The sequence below is a fragment of the Gambusia affinis genome, linkage group LG06, assembly GCF_019740435.1.
Source record: "Gambusia affinis linkage group LG06, SWU_Gaff_1.0, whole genome shotgun sequence".
NCBI classification, from domain to species: domain Eukaryota; kingdom Metazoa; phylum Chordata; class Actinopteri; order Cyprinodontiformes; family Poeciliidae; genus Gambusia; species Gambusia affinis.
This window is the reverse complement of record NC_057873.1, coordinates 16,909,774-16,927,322: the sequence shown is the minus strand read 5'-3', so window position 1 is coordinate 16,927,322 and position 17,549 is coordinate 16,909,774. Positions and strand designations below refer to the sequence as shown.

Below are 17,549 nucleotides of genomic sequence, written 5' to 3'. Positions count from 1 at the left end.
ATAGATTTGTTTTCAGTGAGCCTCCTGATTTGATTTCCCTGTCCCTCTCTCCGTCCAACCCGGATAACAAAATCTCACTGCTGCAGCAGATGGTGGTGCCGTGTTTTGACTGAGCCATGTCTCTTAGCAACACTGTCTCTCTTTATTTCTCTTCCCAAAACCAGAGCAGTGGAGGAGCCAGTGTTATGCACTGTCTGGGTCTTTCTCTGTGACTGACCCGACCGCCTCACAGCGCCGATGTCTATTTTAACGTCTGTCCTTCTTTGATGCCAGAAGTAGGGCAGCGGCTGGCCGTCTGGATTACTGAACATGTGTAATGATTACATTTGATGCAGGGCAGCAGGGAATATGACCACCTCTGTCCCATGGGCAAATTGTAATTTCTAACCTAGATTTAACAGATGTTTACATATATTGTGGTGGCAGCAAAAAAACAAACAAAAAACAAACAATCCAAATCACATTTGGGTCATGGAACGTTAAGCATTTTCTTTATCATCCCAGGACCTAATTCTCAGGATTGTTAAAACTAAAACAATTTTAGTTTTTCCACTTTCGTGACAGACGAGTCCTTCAAAAACACACGGAAGTAAAAACAAGGACATGCATTACTCATTCTGGTGTCTTCTTGAATACATATCCCAGCACCCCCCCTTTCCGTTTGCTGCAGCGAGGTGAACTTGGCTCCGTCACGTAACGTGTGAAGGCTAGCATGCTAATTAGTTTTAGCATGTTAGCTTCACCAATTTGAAATCAACCGGCGATTTCAGAAATGTCATAACTTTTTAAAAAGAGGTCTCATTTCTTTAAACGTTTCTGTTCAAGTCTTGTTTTTTTTTTGTTTGTTTTTTTCAATTAGATTTTTTAGCCACAAATCAGAATGAAACTTGACTCATCTCTTTTTGGAGACAAGTCTGCCCACACCAGATGAATCACAGCTAGATTTTCATCTCTAGCTATAACCTTTTAAATTGTGGCCACTCAGAAAGCAAGAAACACGGCAGGAACAGTTTTTAAAGTTGTCGACACTCAGATGTAACTGCTGTATTATTACTGCTATTTAATTTATTGCTGTGATATTGTTTGGTGTCCTTCAAATGCAATCGATTGTCAGCAGAATGCCACAGAAACCCCAAAAGACTCTCTAATAACTTACAGAGTGATCATCCATTATGGAAGCCTAAAACCACAGACTGACACTTCAGAGAGCTGCAGAGGGAAAACACACAACACAACAATACCAGCTACAAGCCCTGTTATGATGCCTCTGTCCCTGATTAATTGCTTTAATTAACTTTTCCAGATGCATTGTGCAAACAGCCTAATTATTTTCCTTGGGGTCTGTTTACAAGAACACAAACATCCTCTCAGCTTTTCAACGGAGGGCAACTTCTATTTAAAATAACTGAAGAACTACATACATAGGTTGCAGTAAGTATTGGAAATCAACGAGGAGTCTTTTCCTTTTGAGCGGCGACACCTGCTGTTTTTGTTTACTTGGGCAGAAGTGCCCACAGGCCTCAGTGGATAGAGAAGGTTGCTTTCTTTTCCTCCTCATGCTGTGACCTCATATCTGTGTCAGCCATTCAATCCTAGGCCAGAGTACAATGAGCCGGCCGGCACAAAAACATTGTTCAAAGAGCTACAGTGAGGCCGGCCTGAGTGATGACACTTGCTGTTCAAAGGGCCGGCTGTCTGGTTAGGATAAATAAAACCCCACCAAACAGCAGGATCGATCAGACACTTACATCCTGTATCCATACAGCCAGTTGACAGTCACATTGGAAAGAAGACACTTTGGCTATTTGGAGATTTTTTTTTCTCTGCTTTCTTGAGAATCGGGTCATGCAGCGAAAGGTTTTCTTCTCTAAGAAACACATCAGGACTCCGGGTCCCCTGCTGCGCTCTGCAGTGACAATTTGTTTGTTAGTTCTCATGCAAATCCCTCCTCAAGCCTCTTGTGACTCAGCCGTTCTTCTGCTGTTTGAATACCTCGCAGCTCATAATCACCTGCGAGATGCAGAGATAAAAGTCCCGTGAGTTTCGGCTCATCGGACAGTAAACCAAAGCAAACCTGCATACATTCAAAGCATCCTCTGACCTCTCATCCAGAACTCCCAGTAAGCTGTGATGTAAGAAATGTCTTTAGATTCTTACGGTGGGTTGAAAGAGTCAACATCTGAAAGATGGCTAAATATTATCGAAGAAAATATTCAATCCGATACAAATTAAATTAAAATTTTGTGTTTATTTGCTTCTCAGTAGAAGAGATATGTCACATAGCAACATATTTCAATGTTGCTATCTGAGCACACACCAGAGTATCATCTGCATAGCGCCGATGCACATCGTTTCCAAAACATGGTCAAAATGTGCCAAAGTGGAAGCAGATGTAACGGAAAAACTTAAGACACTAAAACAGAACCCTGTAGCACAACATGATCAAAACAAGTGGAAAAAACTCCACTTAGGTGGACAAGAAAAGTAACTCAGATATGAGGAAAATCAGTCCGAAGCAGAACCCGGTCCATCCATCCACTATTGTATGGAGCGTGACAACAGTGGACCGGAAGAGTCGCCTTTTCATCAAACTTTTCCTGGATCTCAAAAACAGCTGCAGGAAGAATTTCATGTCAGCTGGAAGGTAAAGCATCTATTTTTAGAAAGCAGCACTTAAGCCCACGCTGGTGCTGCGGTACGTGATCATGAGGCGGGTACTCTGTTGTGACAAGCCTCTGGAGGTCAGTAGGACACTTTGGCACAAAGGAAACTGGCAGGTGGGTTTGGTCACAGAAATCTTCTCAATGCACTTTCGCGAATTAGAGGAATAAAATGTTTTGTGGTTTTCGTCTGCTGCACCGCCTGCCCAGTGAAAAGGTTCACTGACCTCCTTTGTTTCTCAGTGAAAACACAACTACAATCTACAGTGAGGGCTAAAAATATATTTGGTTCGCATTTTTTCCAAAAAGTCAAGATTTCCTCATAAACCTGACTATAGATTGAGTTCAATTTAAAAGATAGCAAAAAACCTCCCCCCAAAAAAACAATGAAATAAAATAAAATCATTCTTGCTGCTTTGGAACAGAAAATGCACCATTTAGGCCTGGATCAAAACTTAAACCCGGACAACTCAACGCTTTGGCAATGATGAGTCAGATTATGCTGCTGTGTTTGTGTTATAGTCCCCTGACTCAAGTCTTTCGTAAATGTTAATCTGTTGCAACAGAAGTAGAGTATTCCCACAACATGATGCTGCCACCATCATGTTTTAGCTACACAGGATTTTGCATGTAAGCCAAAACGTAACATTCTGGTTCCATTTGAATTAAACACTTCATTCCTCAGGTTTGCTGTGTCCCACTCCCTACGGCTCGTGGAAAACTGCAAACAGGAACTCTTTTTTTACCCCCCAACAATGAATCACGTTTTGCCACCTGCAGCTCCACAAGAGCAACCATGGGATCCGTTGGCTGCTTCACTGATAATTAATCCCGATGTCCGGCCTGTCGGTTTAGATGGATGACCATGATTTAGCAGCTTTGCAGTTGTGTTTCACACTATTTATAGAACCATGAACTAAACTGTGCTCTTTTGAGAGTTTCCATAAACTTCTTCACAACTTCCTCTCTGACCTGCCCGACATGTTTCTTGGTCTTTATATGTTGCTGTTTGTTACTTCGTGAGCCCCTGAAAAGAAAACGTCTCGCACCTTGACATAAAAAGTTGGCTATACTTCAACATGTAATAATCAGGTGGGTTGTGAAACCAATAACCTGGACTAGATTGAAGATATATGCAACATTTTTGAAAACTTTGTGTTGGTCTGCCAAATAAAATCCAATAAAATCCTCTGAAGCTTGCGGTGAAGAGGTTCAAGGAATCCGAATAATTCTTTTTCAGCATTCTTTGCTGAATCCGTGCAGGGACTCTCGCTGCTGCCAGGAGACCTGCTGTAAGGACGGCCAGCTCCGGACTGCAGAGGCTATAAATAGTAGAGGCTCTGCCTTCCTTACAGGCAACACCCAGCACATTCTGCCTGCGACAGGACAGCAGGACAGAGGGAAACGTCACTGCTTCACTCTGCACCCTGACTCCTCTCAGCATAGATATCGCGGGAAAAAATAAATAAATAAAATTTTAGTTTGAAGAACGGGTCCGTATATTTGGAATAATGTTGAGCAACCGTTATCTGGTGAGAGGATTTTTAAAACTACCTTGCTCACTCAAAGGTGAACCACATTTTCCTAGTTTTCCTCACCAATGCTAACTCCTCCTGCTTGCTTTGTGGCACTTGACGCAAGAAGAATCCTTGCGTCTCACTTCATGTTTTTTTCACTAAAGTTTTAAGTTAAACAGTTGTCTTGTTGACTTCATTTCTTGTTTCCTCAGTGAAACATTTGAAAAATAACAGAATTTCCTCTTTTCTTCACGTTTATAGTTCATCTGCAAAGTACGGTAGTCACAGGGTTTCGTTTTACAGCCTTATCCTAAATTGTATTAAGTTAATCTCTTCCCTCAAAATGCTGCAAACAAATACACCATTGTCGTGTTTCTTTTTTCTTTTTCGGAGATGTATTAAAAATAGAGAGCATTTACGTAGATATTCAATGTTCTTAAAGGGCTGGTTGGGCCAGAATGTTTTGATAAAACCCACTAAATCACTAAAAAATATTTATAAATAGCAGTTTCACTATTCAATGCGATTCTTAAAATTAAATTATATTGAACATCTTTTCCCACTGATCAGTTCATTTTGTGATTTTTAAAAACATTAATTTGTATTCAAACTCTCAAATTGCACAGCGCTAATTTAGGAACAATTGTAAGGACTTTTTAGGATATTTGCGCTAATGTGCGCCGTTAAGTGTGACTTTTGATTAACCGTATCGGTCACAGAAAACTTGAAATCAAGTAAGGCTGAGGTGGGTGTCACTCAAACACAAAGTTTGGTCAATTATTTTTTTTAAATGTCAGTAAAATCAGAAAGAATATGGGAATCTGTTGATTTTATGGATTTGTGAAAAACTGGAGGGTCTTATTGATGCAATTTGGAGTATAGAAAGCCACATAAAAAGCCACAGCGGATCAGATTTGGTGACGCATGAGGTGTAGGCAATGACATCACATTTCTGTCTTAAGAATCAAATCTCTTTTCTCTTCTGAAAAACAGAATTTCTCAGTTTTATTAAATTTTCAGACTGGTGGCAGCTAAAGCGGAAAGGTTTAATGGTCGATGTTGGACGCAATAAATAAAACCCTGGCTCACTTCACCCCTCGTAACAAAACAATTATTTGAAGGGGGGAACAAAACAGACACTGCATTCAGTCGTCAGTCAGTATTAATGAATCAAAGTATTTATTTCAAAAACTGGAAAAATAAAAACACACCCACCAACATTGGTTTAGTATAATATCATACAAAGACATATTTCAATGTTGCTATGTGAGTATCTGTCTCTGACTACAGTATGAGGCAGTTTGAAAAGGCTGGCTGAGCTGGTGGATCTACAGACACAAACCCCAAAGGGACCAAAGGAATAAAATAATAATAATAAAAAAGGTTAATCAATAAAAAGCATCTCAGCAAAGAACAAAGGGTGAAAACCAAAACATCACTCAAGTTGTGTGCACATTTACCTGTCAAGACACTTGAGATACCACTGTAAGGAGATTTCTGTCCATTTATTTTTTTGGACTATATATTATTCTCCAGGTGAATCAGTTAAAATTGTGATTAAATACAACGACCTGGAAGTAACAGTACAGTAAACCTTGCTTTAACCTGGTTGGAGCAGCAGATGGCAATAGAAACGTATCCATTTTTATTTTTCTTCCGACTACCTCGCTGTTTTCTCTTTACGTGGAAGAAAAATGATCTAAGTCAAACCAAGCAGCGCCTGTTAAAAAAGAAAACAAAAAAAAGGAAAATATAGCATCAAGTGAGGCTGAGCGTTAAGACACAGAATCGTCATCGGCGTGAACACACGGGAGGAAGGGAAGAAGGTGTTGGCTAGAATCGAGAAAGAGAAACAAACAAACAAACGAAAAAAAAAATGCCCCTGCTCTTCTGGGAGAGTCCAACTTAAAGAGTCGCTTCATTAGTCTGAGCAGAGAGAAGCATGGGAATAAAAGCCGCGTGGCGTTCAGGTGCACCGGATCTTCATGTAGAAAGAAAAGCAAACAGTTCTGCGCAACAACAAATGGCTTATAGTTTATGCCCACAGCTACATGGTCTTAAGGAATCCGTTAATGCACCAACGTTTTGTACTGGGGAGGTGGTCGGTGATAAAATGCTTAAAAACAAATGCTTCTTATGCAGATTCCTCTAAATGATCAGAAAGTTCCTGAAGACACGCTTCATCTCTTTACGTGATTGGATCCCAGATCTGAACCAATGCATCAAATGTCAATGAAATATCAAACTTCGTATCATTCTGATTTATAAATACATTGCAAAAAAAAGAAAAAAGAAAAAAAAGAACGTCTTGTTCGTAATGCAGACTATTTTTATCCCGTACAGTAAAAAAAAAAAGGACCTTCGAAAATAAAGTGGAGGGACGAGGGTCGTTTAGCTTAACAGTCCCGGTCGTTACAATGGTGAGGACGAGGAAGGCAGAAAGCCCGGAAGCCGCTCGGCCTTTAAAAAAAAAAAAAAAATGTCACAGTGAGAACAGAAGAGGAAGAAACTGGAGAGCAACTGCGTGGAGGAAGCTCCTTCAGCTGATTCAGCTCGTGACGTGGCGCGCATCAGACACCGGCGGACAGAAGAGCAAGCGCAGCAGCCGAGCTACATGAGGACACCGTGATCCACCCCCACCCTCTGAGAGTTTGGGCCCCTTGTGCTCGTGTTGCGTCCTGTGCGGCTCCCCGATGCTGCGCAGTCATTAAAACAGGGACTGGACACAAACGCGGTGCTGCAGCGGAGAAGTGAGGCGGCGCTCCTCCATCCTGACCCCCACCCGCTGCCTCTGTGAAACGCTGGCTGGCGTGTACGAAGAAGCGAGAGGGATTGGGGGGGAAAAAAGAAGAAGAAGCACCTTTTCATTTGGCTTGGATATAACCAGCAGGTAAATGTGAGGGAAGGCTGAAAATAAAACAGAGAAGTGTGTCTATAAATAAAAGGAGGTGGAGAGGAGAAGGTCTACGGGTGAAGGAGGAGGAGGAAGAGGAGGGGGGTTTCATCCCGTGCCTGCAGAGGAAGAAGAGGAAGAAATTCCAAACATTTAAGCCACATTACTTCCAGGAATCTTCCCAGGAATGTGGTTCCCCCCTGTGTTGTGTTGTTTTTTTGTTTTTTTAATCATCACCTTCCTCTTCCTCGCCCCAGCCCTCTGCTACACCGGCCAACTCGTAATGCTTCTTCCTCAGCTCGCCCAGACGCTCCCGTTCCTTCTGCAGGCGGGTCTCCAGCTCCAGAACCAGAACCTGAGGACAAACACGATTTCATTAGCAATTCCGTTCTGGGTTTTTAGCAGTTACAACAAACAAACAGAACAAAAAGTGTTACGACTCTTTCAGATTTCTTTCTTATTGCAAGTAGAAATGACAAGAACCTCAAAAGGGAACTTGTTTTTATTTCAGCCACATTGGAGGGTTTTCAAACATTGAAGTAATGGCGCAAGATCTCAAGTCTAGACTTTGACTACGCCGCTCTAAAACTTTCACTCTGTTAGTTGTTTTTGTTAGCCATTCTGGGGTGAATCTCCTCATCAATTTTCAGCTACTTAAAAATTGCTACGGAAGGCTTTTGTTGCTTAATAAAAGAAATCCGAATTTGAAAATCGTCTCTTGCATTTACTCAGGTTACCTTTGGATTTAATAACATTTGTTTGATCTGAAACATTTAAGTGTGGAAAAAAATAAACAGAAACAGAAAAGAAATCTGTTAGGGGGTAAAGAATAATAGTATGATTTCTTTATTGTACGATTCTATTGAATTGATGTATGGAACTATTCAGCTCAATAAGCATGTTTATATAAAATTACCTCTACGTTCTAGATTTTTGCTAAGAACTCTGTATCAACAACAGGAATGCTTACTTTTCTGTTAAATAAAAGCAATCAGATCATGTTAAATTTCTGCTTTGATTTTTCCTGAATGTGTCATTTTTACTCAAGGTTACCTGTGCGTCCATCTCTTGTCGCTTGATCTGGGTCAGAGTCATGCTGGAGAAGTCCATTGTTTCTAGACACACAATTAATCAAATTAAACGGAACATTTTCTCCACTCTGTGGCATTTCTTTAGAAAAATAAAAGAATAAGTTCATTAAAAAGCAAGCCAGCGAGAAACAGCGTCATTAGGGTGGCGCTTTGCTTCTCACCTGTATCTTCAATCTGGGATTTCCCAGACTTGGTGGAGGCCACAACAGCAGCGGTTGCCTGGGTGACGCCGCGGGACGCCTGCTGCAGTCGGTGCAGGTTAGCGCTGTCTTTATCCGCCTTCACCTACAGGAAAGGAGAGGCAAAATTGACAACAAACAACAAGAATCCAAATGTGAAAAGCAAAAAAAAAAAACAAAAAACAAAAAAAAAAACAACAACCCAGAAACAAACGTGCAGAAAGCAGGAAGAAACGGAATATAGAGTGTTGATTGTTTACCTTTGAAGCAGCCACTAGCTGTGCGGTGCTAGCAGCGATTTCATGGGAGCACACCATCAGCTCCTCAAACTTCCCTTTCCCCTGCACCATCATGTCGGCAGCGTCACTGGGAACCAAACAACTAAATTAGCTCAAAATGCACCAGAGGACGCTTTAAGAGCACTTTGGTGACACCAGAGGGATTATACACCAGCTAAATGATTAAACATACTTGTAACACGATTTAAATACGTTCGTTTCATTATATTCTGAATGAGCTTCTGCATATTTAGGAGCCTGAGAACGAGGGAGACCAGCGGCCCACACTGCCGACAGAGCAGACAGAAGTCTTTTCATACTTACACCATGACCGTGGCGCCACATCCGACAGCTTTGGAGGCAGAGATCAGGCCCTCCGTCCAGCGGGAGTTCTTCGCATAAAATTCCTTCATGGAGGCTGCCCCCTGGTGGACAGAAAAGCAACAGCAGCTACACAGTGAAACATTTACCGCTTCATTTACTCTCAGGCAAAAAGAACGGCCTGAAATTAAATGTAATTACCTTAACTTTAATATAATTTAATTGAATCAAATAATATTCAATTAAATTAAAAATAGTTAACTTATATTGCAGCAACTGCATAAAGTTATAGTCTATTAAAATTTGTTGTTGCCATCTGGTGTTATTTTAAACATAATTTAACATCCTGATAGTTATTTAAACCAGGGTTCCTTTAAAATTCAGAACCTATAGTTTCCATTCTGATTCCCAGATTTAAAAAAAAGTTCAAAATAATTCAGCAAAAAGCATTTCCAAACTTTGTCAACGTTACACTACAATCTGTGATCAGCTATATTTATTAATATGAAATTATGTGTGGAAACTTTTCTTAAATCGCTCAAATGCTTGGAAAACAATAAAATTAGATTCCATGCAACTGAGCCTTGGGTAAAAGGGTAAAACTCACCCTTCCACTCTCCACAATGTCCCTTTGCAGATCTTTCGAAGACAAAATAAGCTCCTTGATCGCCTGCATCAGCTCTGTGCAGGAAGCCAGGATCCTGCAGGGGGCGACAGAGCACAGAACATGAACGGTGACCTGCTGCAGGTGTTGGAGAAACACTCCAGGTTAAAACGCCAGTGAGGGATGCAGCAGAAATACTTGATTTGAAGAAAGGAAGAATAAAAAAATATGTCAGTTCACCCAGTGTTGCTAGATACAACTGATGCATAGCTGTATTTCTTATTATCCCTTTAATATTGACAATATTTTTAGTTTTCAAAAAATGCTTTAGGTAGCTTTTTGCTGCAACCTTAGAAGAATGCTTTTAAAACCGCTTAAATTAACGAGTTTAAGTGGCTCTGGTCTTGTTCAGCTCAATCAGTCGAGATTGTCTCATAACTCTCCCGAGTTGCAGGATCTAAGCTAATAATAATAATACACAACTAATAAACCAGGTAGTTTTAGCTGTTTTGATACAATGTTAAATTCTGAGCAATAATTTGGGTGCTGAGGCCGTTTACTCAGAAGTAAAATGTGATTAAAATGTTTCAGACCAGAGGGTTTAATGACTAACTTTTACTCCCAGCTCATGATGAGCTCAGCATGAATCCAGCTATGTCTCAGGGCCCACAGTTTATTGAAAGAGAAATTAGCTCCCAGCAGGCTCGACGATCTTCCTCTGATCTGAGATTTACCTCTCGTTGACCTCCATCTTGATTCCTGTATCAACCGCTCGGGACTTGTTCAGCATTTCCTGTCGGGACACAGAGGCACAGGGGGAGGGAAAAACAAAGACATTTTCCAGTCAGTACGGTTCTGAAGTGAATCGGGGGTGGCTGAAGAGGCGGAGTCATTCACCTCTATCCTGGCGGCTGCGGACTCCACGGCGGCCGAAGTGGCAGCCATTTCCTGCTCCACCAGATCTCCCAGCTCCCCCTGCTGCAGCTCCAAACCCCGCGGGCGCAGCTTCTGGAACGAGAATGAAACGCGTACAGCGAACGCAGGCTGGTCAGATCAAACGCTGGATAATCGGAGTGACTCGGACCTCCGCTGTGGTCAGGACGGCCTCCAGAGCCGCCCTCAGCCTGCTGCTGTCGGCTGCTGCCAGGCTGCCCTGCTGCTTCATCTGGCCCAGCAGAGCCAGAGCTTCTGATCCGCACGTCTTCACGGTCTCCGACAGCGCTGCGGCGAAAAACACAACATGCAGGACGGACGGGTGAATTTTTCAGACTCAGAGACACAGGAATGAAAAAAAAAAAGCAGCAGAAATCCTGACATGATAAATACAGAATGGAGGACAGTTCATTGTGCAACAAATATTTGGTGGCTGAGGGAGAGATACAGTTTAACAGTTTGCACAACAGATTTATGGAACGGGATGAGTGAGGAGTCAACGTGAAGCCTGAACGTAATCAATTTTACAAAACAATACCAGACATTTTTGGTTAAAAAAAAAAAAATGAAGGAGGAGGAGTTGTACTGATGATAGAAGCTGAAGAAATTATTATTTTACATCAATCAATAAGTTTATTCACTCAACAAAACACATTTCATCACTAATGTACAAAAGTAGCAATTCATCTACATGAGAGACGGGGAGCAGGAAGCAGAAAAACCTTATAAAAACCTGCCCCTTCCTCAATAATTACAAAAGAAATCTTTTTGTTTTCATATAACATTAAGAATATAACTTACAAACAATATATCCTTCTCCTCATTGTTAACTCAAAAGTGTATAAGACTTAATCATTTTTTTCTCATAGTAATCCAGGTGAGATGGAGGTGAGCAGTTCATGTAATCTGAAATTTAACTACATATTAACTTATGAATTAGTATCTGCTTTCAAAAACAATTAGCAAGAATAAGTGTTTTACTGTACTACCTGCTTGTTTTCAGGAACTCTGATTAGTTTTTGACTACTTTCATTTCTGGTCAAAATAATAATGAAAAAAAAAAAAGAAAATCATTAAATCATTAAAGTTAATGAAAACGCTACATTGAGTTTCTCAGAAGATTCAGACATCAGTCCGGTTTCAGTTCTGCATGGCTGCCAGCCACAGATCTATTATGTTCAGGCATGTTTAGACTTGCAGTCTGAAGGGAAAAAAACCCCAAAACATTACTCTGCTACAAGGTTAGGAGCTTCTCGCCTGAAACGCGTCCAAAAGCTATTTCTGACTGCAATGTGAACATTGTAGAAATGCCTTTGATTAACAAATTAAGAAGCAATAAAAAGATGATCATGTCCTCCTCAGAGGTTCTGCACTTTGGTGCCGCACAGAGGAGACCCGCTGTGTTCCTGAGCAGTTTTCTATTGAGTTCTTTTTACTTAAACATGTTAATATGATTAAATATAAAGATTTTTCACAAGCCAGATTTAATGGTGCCCCCCGGCCACCTGATCCCCTACGTGCAGTGTGTTACATGCGTGGGCGTCACGACGGTGCTGCCTATTACACTGCATAAACACAACTGTTATTCTGCTCGGCCTTAATGAACCCATGTGAAGAAAGAGCCTCTGAGACACATCAGGGCATGTAAACATCTGCCTCACCCACAGATTCACATCAGGAGACACCATCCATCTCTCACAACGGGAACACACACACACACATACACACACACCTACCGTCTGCTTGCTCCACAGGAACCATGTGGGAGGTGGCGCTGCCCTGAACGATGGTGTCGCCCACCAGGTGGCCACACTGGGTCACCACTCGCACCAGCTCCAACACGGCTGCACCGAGCACGACGTAGGCAGAGGGGAAAAATATAATAAACAATGTTCAGTTCCAATTCCATATCTGTGCAGCAGTAGGACAGCTAAATGTCAGAAAAGCATGGAATTGTGATACTATTGCTACTATTGCTTAAAATTACAATGGAACACGACTAATGTACATTTTCATTCTTTTACTCTTGAACCTTTTGGATGAAATTTGGTGTTTTTAGAAAATTGTTCGTTCTTCTACAGTCGTTCTCTGTAGTATACCGACTCTGTGGATGTTGCTTGGTTGGCTAACATGACCCAACTTTCAGAAATCAAAAATTTTTTTTTAAATCACGCCCCCCTTTAACTCACTCATGTTACTTATGTAAAAAGTTTTTTACATAATTTGTTAAAACTGTCACAATGTCCTAACATCCAAAGATGAGTCAAATAATCTGTGTAAAGATCGAGCTCCTCTGCCTTCAGAAACAGACAGGAACACCCAAATCACTCAGACACAACCAATCAGTCAGGAGGAGGGTCTTGGCGCCGTCAATAATCCATCGTATACGCGCTGCTCACACCCTGAACCTTGCTCTTTGCTACACTTACAGCTGGTGCACCACAACAGAGCCTGTCATGAATGCTCAGGTTTGTTAGCTTGTCCACCAATGACAATGGATAAAGAGTTTTCCTGGAAAGGTATGGGCTTTTTTTACTGGCTTTATTGAGCAGCGCATACAAGAACATGATTGACAGTGCAAAGACCTTCCTCTTGGATCTAATTGGTTGTTTCTGACTGGGAGGGGTGGATTTTTGCAGATGGCTGTAGAATCACAGAAAGGAGGCAAAGGAGATGAATATGTTCAGATTATTTGTCTCATAAAGTCAGGACATAAAGACAGTTTTACCAAATATTTAAATACATATTTTTCTTTATAAAAGTTACATACTGCAGCTTTTAGTAGCTCTGTAAAATTACAATCCAATATGGAGTGAAGTTCTTTTTTTCCATAATGAAATGATGTTATGGATGGATAGATGAATTTCAAATGGATAAATGAAATAATTTATTAATGGACAGATGAATTAAATGCACTTTCAATGCAGGCATTGATCAAGTGATGGATGAATAAATTAACAAATGAATGGATGGAGAAACAAGGAGACGTACACAAGGGTGGGTGAGACATTATTAGACTTTGGATGGCACTGGAAAACAAAACCCTGCTTTCAGAAACTGAGACCAAGCCCAACAAAAAGCAGTTAGCACTTCAGCTTCTCACCCGTGTTGTCAGCTAAGAAGGCCTCTCTGGCACTCTGAAGCCGCTCCACAGAGTCTAAAGAGGCTTGGCATCTAGACGCAAGATAGTCTGCAGAGATGGACGGACACAATGAGAGCCTGTCCGCGACGAGTGACCGAGCCGGCTGCTGAGCTCTGCATGAACCTGACCTGCAGAGCTGGTGCAGCTGATGTGTGCCGGATCGTCTATCTGAGCTAAAGAGTCCTGGATGATCCGCTCTGCCTCCTCCACGGCTCCCTGCAGGCTGGACCAGCGAGCCGCCACCAGCTGGCTCTCCAGCGCCTGCTCCCTGCTCTCCTGTGGTCAGAGGTAAAAATTTTGACTGGGCCCCATTAGCGACGTGACGCTTCCAGCTCACCAGATCAACTCCTGACCTTCTCATTGAGCTGATTCTGCAGGGCCTCGGCCGTCTTCACTCCGCTTTCCCTCTCAGTCGCCAGAGAGCTCTGAACTCGCTGGAGCTCCTCCCCCTGGACCGCGAGCTCCGCCTCCACCTTTGACAAAGTCTGCACCAGCTCCGCTTTCTCGGACTCCAGGGCGACCAGCTGTGTGCCGAGCACTTCGCTCGACTGCGTCCAGGAACACGCCGTCATGGAGGGAAAGAAGGCGACAGATTGGTGATTTGCATGCAGGAGGACAGATGATATGTAGCCGACGGAGAACACCAGGATGTGGTCCAACCTCCCTTTGAAAACACAAACTCTCACAAACTCAAACTTAAGACCTTTTTAAGACCATCATGAATGGAATTTAAGACCTATATCTCCTCAACTTCATCCAGACAGCTGGCGATATGATAAGACTCAAAAAAAAAAAACCCTAGCTAGCCAAAATATTTTAGTAGTGAATTGCGAGTCACAGAAATCAATAAAGATTTATACACACGGCTCAAACTTATGTCTGACAGAAAAGTCCCAGGAGAAAAAAAAAAAAAGAAAAAAAGAAAAGCGGTTAAACAGAGTAGCCACGACAAAATTTAAGATCTGTGATTAACATATTTGAGGCCATCTTGCCTCTTTTTTAAAATAAATTTAAGACATTTTAAGACTTCTTAAGGATGCACTGACAACCTGTTATCTTTAGCCACTAGTTTGAGTGACGCTGCCTTGATTTGAGGTTGTGGAGAGCCATGGAAACTCCAGAGAGGTTTGGGCTGAGGTCAAAGACAAAGTGGGAAGCTGAGGTTGTGAAACCAGTGATGACAGTGTAGCTGATCTTTTATACCAGAGCTTTAAAGTAAACGTAAATGAAATGTAAGGAAAGGAAAAAGAAAAGAGCAGAAGACTTACACTCTGAGTGGTCAGTGGGTCCGGTAGAAAAAGAGGGAGGAACAAGAAACAGCAAAGTTAAGACGAGCGCTTTTATAACAAGAGAAACAAGAAAAGGAGCTGGAGACGAGCGGAGAGACGTCAGCCGTGTTAAAAACAGACTACAGGGATTAGACGGAGACAGGAAGAGTGGCAGCGCTGATAAGACCAGAATACAAAACGGGGACGTCACGAATGGAAGGCTGGAAAAACAAAATTAATAAATCAGGTGAATATTTGAGAAACTAGTTGGAAAGAACTGGGAGGAAAAACCAGTAAACAGTTCATCTGATACACTAATTCAGTCACACACCCACACACACCCTCCAAATCTTTATTTTTAGCAACATGTCAGCTCCGGAAACCAAATGTCTCATTATAGCAAATAAGTGGCCAAATATCAGGAAAAGTTTCAACAATTGACTGTTTCTTTTTTACCGCCAGGCTGCTGCAAACATTCACTTCCTTTTAGAGCTACAAAAAAATTCACAAATCTCAAAAATAAAGGTTGATTCTTCAAAAGAGTCATAAAGTCGCTAAGGCTGAATTTATTCCTGTGAAATGATAAAGGTATTGATTCAAGTCAAGGTTAATGATGTCTTTCTTTCAAACAAAAGCTTTAAAAAGTCCGGTTTTCCCATTTATAGTCATTGTTATCACTATTAGTCAGGATTTAGTCATCCTGCCAGTCCTTTTTAGGAATGGACTTGTTACTGGTATCAAGGAATGCCTACGGTTTTAAAAATAGCAGCTTCAATACAAGATGTTTTTAATGAGATCCCAGAGAGAGTAGCAGAACAACTGGAGTTTTCTCCAGACGGATGGTGAAGAATTGAACAACCAATCCAAAAAAAAGAAAAAAAAAAAAGGCTACAGCACTTTACAAATTCATCCTGTTTAGAAATATTTCCAGCCACGTGGACATGAATGATGTGGAAGCTAAGAAAGATCCACCTGTCACTCTTGTTAAGGTAAAACTAGAGTTGGTGAAGCGTGAGTCAGGAAAACATCCTGAATAATTAACCAGCTACTCTGATGCCTCCCTGCTCCAACACACCTCAGCACCTGGGCGAATTAGGATGAAACTGAGTTCTACATAACCTGCTAAGGATTTAACTCTGGTTTGTAGAAGCCGATATCAAACCTGTTAGACATCCGGTACAGAGCCCTGGCTGCCAAACATTTCCAGGTCTAATTTCAGTAATTTCACGTTTAGTTTAATTTTCAGTATGTTCAATACTTTCAGCGCAATGTTAAAAGTATAAATTTTTTTTCCCCATTTTGTTTGGTTTATTCTGATCAGCTCTGTTTCAGAATATTTCATCCTTAAATCAAACTCTTGACTGGATTATTTGAAACTAAATGTAAATGTTTAAACAGATTATACATTGGATACCTTGAAAAACTCTTTTTAAAAAAAATAAGAATTCTCTTTTTAAACATTTTTTCTTTTTTATGTTTTGTTTTTATAGACGTTTAAGCCTCGTCTATTTTTATTTTTTTTTTCCAGATCTCGTCTAGGCCTGAAAATGATCAAAGATTATTTCTGTAACGCTAATTATTACTTGAAAAACATGTGCCAACTATATGTAGGCGCGATTAGACAGCATCGTCCAATTTAACTATAATAATGTGAAATCATGCTGTTTTACTTGAGGTGATCAAATGTATGCATCATATATCAGCCCTATACATAACATAAAAAATACATAAAATCAGTCTGAAGCAGGACATATTTGCAGGAGGAAATGCCAAACTGATGGTGAAATTAGATTATTTACAGATCGATCAGGATCATTAGGAAATCATCAAGATCTCCCATCTTTGATCCTGGCAGCTGCTGAGACTGACCTGCTGGGACGAGGCCATGGTGGTCTTCAGGGAGTCCAGTTCTGTCTGGGTGGAAACCAGCTCTCTCTGCAGCTCCTGAAGTTGCTTCACCTGTTCCCTCTCCTGAACGACAAAAGGAGTCACGACGCTTCAGATTTCAAACTTTGTCGCTCGAGTCCCGTTGTAGCCGGATGACTTTAAAAATAAAAAAAAATAAATAAAAAAATGGGGCCACAAAGACATTTTCTGTGGTCCTCACCTGTCTGTCCGCAGCCTCCTGCGCGCTCTTCACCTTCTCCTGCATCTCCCTCCGGACCGCCTCCACCTCATCCTGAGCCGCCCGGGCCACCGTCATCTGCCGGGTGACCTCTGCGTTCTGCACAAAACAGCACGGGACCGGACTCTGAGGCACTGTGAGCTGCAACGAAGGACAGGGAGGGATCTGGAGACGGCGTCTTCCTCACCTTCCTCAACAGGTCGGCATGACTCTGAACCAGTTCTGTGTATTTCTCCTTCAGCTTGGTGTAGCGCTGCTCGTTGGCCTGAGCTTTTCCTGGGAGAGACAGAAACGGACACAGAAAGCTTAGAAAAGCATTAGCGGGCGTTACCATTTACTTCCTCACTGTACACAAAGTAATTATCATGTCATTGTTTTAGCTCATTTTATTTAATTTATGTTTCTCTTATGTTAAATTCTGACAAAAGTGCGCAACATTATTATTACCTCTCCGCAATGCATTGTAGCACAGCAAGGCATTTTGTCTATTTTTCTTTGCAGTGCAGTTCAAGTTCAGTCAGACTACATGAAGGTCTGC

The 17,549-nt window shown here is 41.5% G+C and overlaps 1 protein-coding gene across 2 annotated transcripts in view; it reads right to left on the bottom strand.

The window, feature by feature from the left end:
• Positions 1-5,332: 5,332 nt before the first annotated feature.
• hip1 (huntingtin interacting protein 1) overlaps positions 5,333-17,549 on the bottom strand; it is a 47,870-nt gene continuing 35,653 nt past the window's right edge. For both annotated transcript variants that reach the window (XM_044119426.1, XM_044119427.1), the window contains exons 15-31: positions 17,199-17,287; positions 16,994-17,110; positions 16,756-16,857; positions 13,972-14,166; positions 13,747-13,894; positions 13,580-13,666; positions 12,213-12,320; positions 10,628-10,764; positions 10,441-10,551; positions 10,278-10,336; positions 9,547-9,640; positions 8,943-9,043; positions 8,601-8,706; positions 8,323-8,446; positions 8,124-8,185; positions 7,308-7,425; positions 5,333-7,189 (exon numbers count right to left, since the gene is read on the bottom strand). In XM_044119426.1, the coding sequence (XP_043975361.1) occupies positions 7,179-7,189; positions 7,308-7,425; positions 8,124-8,185; positions 8,323-8,446; positions 8,601-8,706; positions 8,943-9,043; positions 9,547-9,640; positions 10,278-10,336; positions 10,441-10,551; positions 10,628-10,764; positions 12,213-12,320; positions 13,580-13,666; positions 13,747-13,894; positions 13,972-14,166; positions 16,756-16,857; positions 16,994-17,110; positions 17,199-17,287 (1,769 nt within the window). In that variant the 3' untranslated portion in view covers positions 5,333-7,178. The remainder of the gene's footprint in view (positions 7,190-7,307; positions 7,426-8,123; positions 8,186-8,322; positions 8,447-8,600; positions 8,707-8,942; positions 9,044-9,546; positions 9,641-10,277; positions 10,337-10,440; positions 10,552-10,627; positions 10,765-12,212; positions 12,321-13,579; positions 13,667-13,746; positions 13,895-13,971; positions 14,167-16,755; positions 16,858-16,993; positions 17,111-17,198; positions 17,288-17,549) is intronic.